Raw genomic sequence first — 10,604 nt, 5'->3', positions numbered from 1 at the left:
AGGAGAGAAGAGGAGAGAAGAGAGAGAGAGAGAGAGAATGAGAGAGGAGAGAGATAGAGAGAGGAGAGAGAGACAAAGAAGAGAGAGACAAAAGGACAGAGAAGGGACTCAACGGAGAGAGAGAGACAAGGGAGAGAGAGAGAGAGAAGCAAACAGAGTAATAGATCAAAAACAGTATCTACTCAAAGTATGATCATATATCAGTTAGTATATGGTTAGGTTTATGATCAGGTTATATGTTGGTTAGGTTACCACATGATCAGGTGTATGATGGTTAGGTGTGTACCACATGATCAGGTTAGTTATGATGGTTAGTGGTGTACCACATGATCAGGTTATTATGATGGTTAGGTGGTGTACGCCATGATCAGGTTATAAAAGATGTAAGGTTGGTGTACCACATTGATCAGGTTAGTATGATGGTTAGGTGGTGTACCTCATGATCAGGTTTATATGATGGTAGTGGTGCTACCTCATATATTTCAGGTTAGTATATGATGGTAAAGGTGGTGTACCTCATGATCAGGTTAAGTATGATGTAAGGTGGTGTACCCATGATTCAGCGTTAGTATTGATGGTTAGGTGGTTGTACCAACATGATCAGGTTAGTATGATGGTTAGGTGTGTACCTCATGAATCAGGTGAGTAGATGGGATATAGGTGGTGTACCTCATGATTCAGTTAGTATGAGGTAAGGTGGTGACCACATGTCAAGGTTTAGTATGAATGTTGAGGGTGGTGTACCACATGATCAGGTTAGTATGATGCGTTTTAGTTTACCCACATGTAGGTGGTATGATGGTGTACACATGATAGGTTAGTATATGGTATAGGTGGTGTACCACATGATCAGGTTTAGTTGATGGTAAGGTTGGATGTACAACATGATCAGGTTATATGATGGTAAGGTGGTGTACCACATGATCGGTTAGTATGATGTAGGTGGTGTACCCACATGATCAGGTTTAGTATGATGGTATTAGTGGTGTACCACATGAATCAGGTTAGTATTGATGGTTAGGTGTTGTGTACGCACATGATCAGGTTAGTATTGAGGTAGGTGTGTACATTGCGGTAGGGTTGTATTTCCACATGATCAGGTTAGTTGATGGTTAGGTGGTGTAACCACATTATCAGTTAGTATGATGGTAAAGGTGGGTAATCCACATGAATCAGTTAGTTGATGGTAAGGTGGTGACCACATGATTCAGGTTAGTATGCATGTTAGGTGGTTGTACCCATGATCAGGTTAGAATGATAGATGCTGTACTAGTGATCGGTAGCAGGTTGTGTGCCACTGATCAGGTTAGTATGATGGTTAAGGTTTGGTGTACCACATGATCAGGCTAGTATGCAATGGTAGGTGGGTGTACCAATGATCAGGTTAGTATGATGATAGGTACTCTGTCAGGTGCTAGTGAGTTCAGTCAAACAAGTGCCATCGTGCATCTCTATTGGATGGTTTTAAACTGAGTGCAGCTTCGTTAGGTTGACGATGCACATACTGAGATCTCAGGTTTTCCAACTCTGCAGTTGTAACATATCCTCAGGTGTGGGAGTATAGCTGGTTTACTGGTGCGCTAGAGATGGTTAGTGCTACCACTATGATCAGCGTTAGATATGATTTGGCTAGTGCCGTTGTACAATGAACGTTAGTGATGGTAGGTGGTTCTATATAGGTGTAACGATAGGAAGGATTAGTGTACTCGCTCTGCAGGTTAGTATGATGTCTAAGGTGGTGCACCACCTATACAGGCTTAGTAGAATGATAGTAGGGTTTCGTGTACCACGTGAGTCAGGTTAGTATGATGGTAGGGTGTCATGACGGTTAGGATGTATGAGCCAGCATGATGCAGTTAGTATGGTATATGGGTGGGTAAAAGCGTTGTGGGCGTGTACCACCATGATCAGTTTAGTATGATGGTAAGGTGGGTGTAACCTCCCATCGACTCAGCGTTTAGTTCGATTGTAAGTGTGTACCTCATGATCAGGTTAGCTATATGTTAGTGGGGTCCTCATGGCGGTTATAGATTTTGTTGTCACCTCATTGTCAGGTTAGTATAGTAGTGTGTACCTAAGATCGCGATAGCCTAAGTGTGGTTGTGTACCACATGAAGTAGTGAGTGGTACCACATGTCGTGTTAAGTATGATGGTAAGGTGGTGTACCTTCTGATTCAGAGTTAGTAATGATAGGTATAAGGGTGGTGTTACCTCATGAATCAGGGTTAGAATCATGTTGGTGCTCAAGATTGTACTGGTTAGGTAGTGTGGTAGCTGGTACCTAAATGATACTGATATAGATCAGGGTATCTTATATCGACTTGACCATGATTGTCTAATGGGTAGGTGGTATAATGATCAGGCTTAGTATGACTGATAGGTGGATTGTACACTGTCTCCACAATGATCAGGTCTGTATGATGGTAAGGGTGGTGTACTCATGATCAGGTTAGTATTGATGGAGTTAGGTGGTGTACCACTGATCAGTGTTGATGTAGTCCTTACTGCTGTTTAGGTTTATGCATATTGATAAGCGTCGTGTACCACATGATCAGGTTAGTAATGATTGGTAAGGTGGTGTACCACATGATCAGGTTGTATGATGGTTAGGTGGTGTACACACAAGATCAGATATGAATGAATGTACCAAGACGTTAGTATGATGGTAGGTGGTGACTGAGCCCATGCATGATCGGTTCAGTATGAAGAGTAACGGTGTGTGTCCATCCACTCGACATGATCAGCGTTTAGCATGATGGTTAAGGTGGTCTTGTGACCCACTGAATCAGGTTAGTATCGATGATAGGCGTGTACCCATGATCAGGTTAGTATGATGGTAAGGTGGTGTCCACATGATCAGGTTATCTGTATGATGGTTAGGTGGTGTACCACATGATCAGGTTAGTATGATCGGTTTGGTGATTGTACCACATTGATCAGGTTGTATGCATGGTAAGGTGGTTTGTACTCTATGATTCAGGTTAGTATGATGGTAGGTGGTGTACCTACATATCAGGTTAGTATGATGGTTTTAGGTGGTGTTACCACAATGATCAGGTTTGTATGAATGGTAAGGGTGGTGTACCCTGATCAGCAGTTAGTGATGGTTGTAGGTTCCTCATGTCCATGAGCGTTAGTATTGATGGTAAGGTGGTGTACCCATGATCAGAGTTAGTATGAGGTTAGGTGGGTGTACCTCCAGTGATATGGTTAAGTTACAATGTAGTAGTATGTTGGAAGGTGGTGTACCCATGATCAGGTTAGTATTGATGGTTCAGTGGGGGTTGTACCACATGATTCAGGTTAGTATGATTAGTATAGTGTGTGTACCATCATTATACAGGTTAGAGTATGATGGTAGGTGGTGTACTCATGATTCATGGTTGTATTGATGGTATAGTGTGGTACCTCATGATCAGGTTATGATGGATTGTTAGGTGGTGTAAACCTCAGATCAGGTAGTAGATGGTAGGGTGGTGTACCACATGATCAGGTTAGTATGATGGTTAAGGTGTGTACCACAATGATCAGGTTTAGTAATGAATGGTAAGGTGGTGTACGCACATGATAGGTTTAGTAATGAAGTTAGGTGGATGTAGCACATGATCAGGTTTGTAGATGTAAGGTGGTGTACCTCATGATCAGGTAGGTATGATGGTTAGGTGGTGTACCTCATGAATCAGGTTAGTATGATGGTAAGGTGGTGTAACCTTCATGATAGGTTTTTAAAGTTTTAAATGAATAAAAGTTTTAGGGTTTGGGGGCGTGTACCTCATGATCAGGTTAGTATGATGGTAAGGTTGGTGTACCACATGATAGGTTAGTATGATGGTAGGTGGTGTACCACATGATCAGGTTAGTATGATAGTTAGGTGGTGTACCACATGATCAGGTTAGTATATGGTTAGGTGTTGTACCTCATGATCAGGTTAGTATGATATGGGCTGAGAAGGTGGTGTACCTTCTGTGTCTCTCTCTCTCTCTCTCTCTCTCTCTCTCTCTCAGGTGGATGACCTAAGGGCTAAGGTCAGTGTTGCTGGGATAACGAGGGACAGCTCTGTGACTGTCAGCAGGGTGTGGGACTTGTTGGACTCAGAGGCCCTGCTCCTACAGGCCACCTCCACCCCTCTATCTCCCTTGGGACTAGAGGAACAACAGTCCCCCTCTGTCTCTCACTCCCCCTCTCCCTCACCTTCCCCCGCTGACCGAGCCCTTTCCCGACTCAACAGCAACTCCCACTCTTACCTAACCAATCAGAGAGGGAGCCCGCCTCTGGAATCCCCTGACCTCAGGTATCAAACTCCGCCCATTCATCTGACCTCCTGTTACTCAAGACATTGGGTTTCATTTTTAGATCAAGAGAAGATAAAGGTGATTCAAGAGCGTTGAGATATCACATCAGCATTGTTGACTGAAAGAAACCAAAAGTGCTGTATCACAATTGTGTGTTATTGTACTGCGATAATAAACACAAGATTACATGTATTGTTTGCTCTTACCAGACCAAATATATTCAGTATGTTCTTATAGTGTGATGCTTTCTCTATATGGATGTTGTGGTGTGTTCAGGTAGTCTTGAACCCATACAGTTTCTGCTGTAGCCAATTGATCTACTTTTCCCATGTGCCATATATGACACAAATGTTCATATTTCAGCTGTTGGTTTCAGCACTTAGAGTATGGATAGGAGGCGGCTGCAGTATATTGGGAGGGGCCTTAATGTGGACGTTTCCTCCTCTTTCTCTCCCTGACAGCCCCAGTCTGGTAGCTCTAGTGATGGACAGTGAGGAAGATGAGGAGGGGTTCCTGGTGAAGTCTTCCCTCTCTCCCATCTCTCCTCTGACCTCTGACCCTCGTAGCAGCGGTGACGACACCTCCCTAGACCTCACCTGCACACGCACACACTCCGCGTCCTCAGACGGCGACCCCACCCTCGCAAAGGTGCCAGGCTGAAGCCTTCTCCTCAACCCTCACACACAGAGACTTACCAATGTATTAGGGCCAATGTAATAGGGCCAATGCATTAGGGACAATGTAATAGGGACAATGTATCAGGGACAATGTAATAGGGTTAGGGACAATGCTATCAGGGACAATGTAAATAGGGACAATGTATCAGGGACAATGTAATAGGGACAATGTATCAGGGACAATGTAAATAGGGCCAATGTATCAGGGACAATGTATTAAGGGACAATGTATTTACAGGGACAATGTAATAGGGCCAATGTATCAGGGACAATGTAATAGGGGAACAATGTATCAGGGACAATGTAATAGGGCCAATGTATCAGGGACAATGTATTAGGGCAATGTATCAGGGACAATGTAATAGGGACAATGTATCAGGGACAATGTAATAGGCAATGTATCAGGGACAATGTAATAGGGCCAATGTATCAGGGACAATGTATTAGGGACATGTACAGGGACAATGTATCAGGGACATATGTATAGGGACAATGTATCAGGGACAATGTATTAGGGACAATGTATCAGGGACAATGATCAGGGACAATGTATCAGGGGACAATGTATCAGGGACAATGTATAGGGACAATGTAATAGGGACAATGTATTAGGACAATGTATCAGGGACAATGTAATAGGGCCAATGTACAGAGACAATGTAATCAGGGACAATGTATCAGGGACAATTGTAATCAGGGACAATGTAAATCAGGGACAATGTAATAGGACAATGTATCAGGGACAATGTATCAGGGACAATGTAATAGGGACAATGTATTAGGGACAATGTAATAGGAAAATGTAATAGGGACAATGTAATAGGGACAATGTATCAGGGACAATGTAATAGGGACAATGTAATCAGGGACAATGTAATAGGACAATGTATTAGGGACAATGTAATAGGGCCAATGTAATCAGGGACAATGTAATAGGGACAATGTATCAGGGACAATGTAATAGGGACAATGTAATCAGGGACAATGTAATAGGGACAATGTATCAGGGACAATGTAAAGGGCCAATGTATTAGGGACAATGTATCAGGACAATGTATTAGGGACAATGTATCAGGGCCAATGTATTAAGGGACAATGTTTAATAGGGCCAATGTATCAGGACAATGTATAGGGACAATGTATCAGGGACAATGTAATGGGACAATGTATCAGGGACAATGTAATAGGGACAATGGATCAGGGACAATGTAATAGGGCCAATGTATCAGGGACAATGTTTATTAGGGACAATGTATCAGGCCATTGTACAGAATGTTCAGGCTTAACGGCTAACGCAGATGTACAGGGCTTAACGGCTAACAGCAGATGTATCAGGGCTTTAACGGCTATACAGCAGATGTATCAGGGCTTACGCTATACAGCAGATGTATCAGGGCTTTAACGGCTATACAGCAGATGTATCAGGGCTTTTAACGGCTATAACAGCAGATGTATCCAGGGCTTTAAACGCTTAACAAGCAGATGTATCAGGGCTTTAACGGCTATACATGCAGATGTATCAGGGCTTTAACGGCTATACAGCAGATGTATCCAGGGCTTTAACGGACTATACAGCAGATGTATCAGGGGCTTTAACGCTATAACAGCAGAGGTATCAGGGGTTTAACGGCTATACAGCAGATGTATCAGGGCTTCAATGTTACAGCAGATGTATCAGGGCTTTTAACGCCTATACAGCAGATGTATCAGGGCTTTAAACGGCTATAACGCAGATGTATCAGGCTTTAACGGCTATACAGCAGATGTATCAGGGCTTTAACGGCTGTACAGCAGATGTATCAGGGCTTTAACGGCTTATACAGCAGATGTATCAGGGCTTTAACGGCTATACAGCAGATGTATCAGGGCTTTAACGGCTATACAGCAGATGTATCAGGGCTTTAACGGCTATACAGTCAGATGTATCAGGGCTTTAACGGCTATACAGCAGATGTATCAGGGCTTTAACGACTATACAGCAGATGTATTCAGGGCTTAAACGGCTATACAGCAAGAATGTTATCAGGGCTTTAACGACTATACAGCAGATGTATCAGGGCTTTAACGGCTATACAGCAGATGTATCAGGGCTTTAACCGGCTTACAACAATGTATGCCCTGAGTGTTTTGTATTATGTATTGTCCAGGATATGGGCAACCAGGGGATCAGACACCGCTCCTACTCCTCCCCCAAGATTTAGCCTGCTGCCCCCCGCTTCTCCCGCAAACCCTAGCCACGCCTGCAACCTCTGACCTCAGCCCAGGTTAGTGTCTGTGGGACCTTTATACAGTTAATAACCTCCCATTGGAAACCATTACTGAGAACTGTATTACTTCGATTGGAATACAGTTGACAGTGTTTTCTCTGAGAATATGATTATATGGAATAGTCCTTTGTTTCATCTTTGTATTTTTGGTTCTGTCTGTGTTTACACAGGCAGCCCAATTCTGAACTTTTGCCAAATTAATGGTCAAAAGATCAGAATTGGACTGCTTGTGTAAACGCAGCTTATATGACCTGGATTGACCTTATTTGAGCTAGTCTGTCTCTTTTCACTTGTTGGTTTGTCATGGGAGTTTGAGTAGTACAGTAAGCAGTAGGCCCCTCCCTACCTTCAGGCTATGTCCAAACCCTACCACCCCAACCCCGAGCACTCCATTCCTCAGACCTCTGGTCTCTTGGCCCTCCCACCCCTATGGGAGGGAAGCTCCCACTCAGCCCAGTCCAAGCTCTTCTCTGTCCTGGCACCCCAATGGTGGAACCAGCTTCCCCCTGAAGTTAGGACAGCAGAGTCCCTGTCCATCTCCCGAAAACATCTGAAACCCTACCTCTTCAAAGAGTATCTTAAATAATCCAATAGCACCCCCCTCGGACCCCCTCTCGCGCCCCCTGCTTTTCGTGAACTAACACTCGCTCTTGACTTTTCTCCCCCCTTCTAGCACTGACTTTGCTGATAGCTACTTTATTGAGGAAACATGTACTTACTATGACTGTGATATGTGGTTGTCCCACCTAGCTATCTTAAGATGACTGTCCTAACTGCAATGGCTCTGGATTAGAGTGTCTGTGAATGACTAAAATGTAAAATGTAATGTGCTCTACGTAGCTGAGTACCTGCTCTCTGTGTTTGTCACTAACTAACTGAAGCACTTCAGTAGATAGTCAGCTACTGTTTGTAACTAACATGTACCAAAACGTGACTATACATAGTGTAGGTACATTTACTGTATAGTCACATCCACAGCTTTTATATACTGTATCTATCTATTATGGCTCTGATTACAATCCACGTCCTCCCTCTGTTCCTCTGAGGGGTCTAGTGAGCGCCTTGTCCACTCTGCCTGTAGATGGTCTGTGAGTGCTATGTCCACTCTGCCCTGTAGATGGTCTAGTAGCGCTATGTCCCTCTGCCCTGTAGATGTCTGTGATGCTTTGTCCACTCTGCCCTGTAGATGGTCTAGTGAGCCCTCTTGTCCACTCTGCCTGTAGATGGTCTTGTGAGGCTATGTCCACTCTGCCCTGTAGATGGTCTAGTGAAGTGCTATGTCCACTCTGCCCTGTAGATGGTCTAGTGAGTTGCTATGTCCCTCTGCCTGTAGATGGTCTAGTGACGCGCCTTGTCCACTCTGCCTGTAGATGGTCTTGTGAGTGCTATGTCCACTCTGCCTGTAGATGGTCTTGTGAGCGCTATCGCACTCTGCCCTGTAGATGGTCTAGTGAGTGCTATGTCCACTCTGCCTGTAGATGGTCTAGTGAGTGCTATGTCACTCTGCCCTGTAGATGGTCTAGTGAGTGCTATGTCCACTCTGCCCTGTAAGATGGTCTTGTGAGTGCTATGTCCACTCTGCCCTGTAGATGGTCTTGTGAGTGCTATGTCCACTCTGCCCTGTAGATGGTCTAGTGAAGTGCTATGTCCACTCTGCCCTGTAGATGGTCTAGTGAGTGCTAATGTCCACTCTGCCTGTAGATGGTCCTAGTGAGTGCTATGTCCACCTTGGCTTCTGTTAAGCATGGTGTGAAGCTACGCCTATCTGTCCTTCAGGCCATCTCTCTGTCTAAATCTCTGTCTGTGCTCCACCCTGCTAGTAAGTCGTGAAAAGTTTTGAGAATGACACAACTTTAATTTCACAAAGTCTTGCTGCCTCAGTTTTTATAATGGCAATTTGCATAGACTCAGAATGTTATGAAGAGTGATCAGATGAATTGCAATTAATTTCAAGGTTCCTCTTTCCCATGCAAATGAACTGAATCCCCCAAAAACATTTCCAGTGCCATTTCAGCCCTGCCCACAAAAGGACAGCTGACATCATGCCGTGATTCTCTCCGTTAACACAGGTGTGAGTGTTGACAAGGACAAGGCTGGAGATCACTCTGTCATGCTGATTGAGTTCGAATAACAGACTGGAAGCTTCAAAAGGAGGGTGGTGCTTGAATCATTTGTTCTTCCTCTATCAACCATGGTTACCTGCAAGGAAACACGTGCCATCATCATTGCTTTGCACAAAAAGGGCTTCACAGGCAAGGATATTGCTGCCAGTAAGATGCACCTAAATCAACGCATTTATCGGATCATCAAGAACTTCAAGGAGAGTGGTTCAATTGTTGTGAAGAAGGTTTCAGGGCGCCCAAGAAAGTCCCAGCAAGCGCCAGGACCGCCTCTTAAAGTTGATTCATCTGCGGGATCGGGCAGCATCAGTAAGAGCTTGCTCAGAAATGGCAGCAGGCAGGTGTGAGTGCATCTGCACGCACAGTGAGGCGAAGACTTTTGGAGGATGGCTTGGTGTCAAGAAGGGCAGCACAAAGAAGCCACTTTTCTCTCAGGAGAAAACATCAGGAACAGACTGATATTCTGCAAAAGGTACAGGGATTGGAACTGCTGAGGACTTTGGGTAAGGTCTTTTTCTTTGATGAATCCCCTTTCCGATTGTTTGGGACAGCCATGAATAAAGAATGGTCCAACACATCCTCCGAGAGCAACTTCTCCAACCATCCAGGAACAGTTTGGTGATGAACAATGCCTTTTCCAGCATGATGGAGCACCTTGCCATCAGGCAAAAGTGATAACTAAGTGGCTCGGGGGGGAACAAAACATCGATATTTTGGGTCCATTGGCCAGGAACTCCCAGACCTTAATCCCAATGAGAACTTGTGATCAATCCTCAAGAGGCGGGTGGACAAACCAAACCCAACAATTCTGACAACTCCAAGCATTGATTATGCAAGAATGGGCTGCCATCAGTCAGGATGTGGCCCAGAAGTTAATTGACAGCATGCCAGGGCGAATTGCAAAGGTCTTGAAAAAGAAGGGTCAACACTGAAAAATTGACTCTTTGCATCACTTCATGTAATTGTCAATAAAAGCCTTTGACACTTATGAAATGCTTGTAATTAACTTCAGTATTCCATAGTAACATCTGACAAAAAATATCTAAAGACACTGAAGCCAGCAAACTTTGTGGAATATTAATATTGTGTCGTTCTCAAAACTTTTGTCCACGACTATATAGCTTGCCTTAGAACCCTAGCTTCCAAAACTCACACTGTGCTAACACCCAGGCCTGGTAGGCATGTGGCTACTGTGTGTGTCCAACATGCAGGTACATGTGTATGTAAGTGTGCTTGTAGTCAAAAA

General features: G+C 44.2%; 1 protein-coding gene across 1 annotated transcript in view; it reads left to right on the top strand.

Annotated features, from left to right (window-relative positions):
* LOC111961816 (rho guanine nucleotide exchange factor 28-like) overlaps positions 1 to 10,604 on the top strand; it is a 156,934-nt gene that overhangs the window by 93,123 nt on the left and 53,207 nt on the right. The window contains exons 13-14 of the mRNA XM_023984368.2: positions 4,021 to 4,293; positions 4,756 to 4,942. Coding sequence (XP_023840136.2) covers positions 4,021 to 4,293; positions 4,756 to 4,942 — 460 coding nt within the window. The remainder of the gene's footprint in view (positions 1 to 4,020; positions 4,294 to 4,755; positions 4,943 to 10,604) is intronic.

This window comes from Salvelinus sp. IW2-2015, linkage group LG4q.1:29 (assembly GCF_002910315.2).
Source record: "Salvelinus sp. IW2-2015 linkage group LG4q.1:29, ASM291031v2, whole genome shotgun sequence".
NCBI lineage: Eukaryota > Metazoa > Chordata > Actinopteri > Salmoniformes > Salmonidae > Salvelinus > Salvelinus sp. IW2-2015.
Note: the sequence above shows the minus strand (reverse complement) of the source record. Positions and strands in the feature narration are given on the sequence as shown.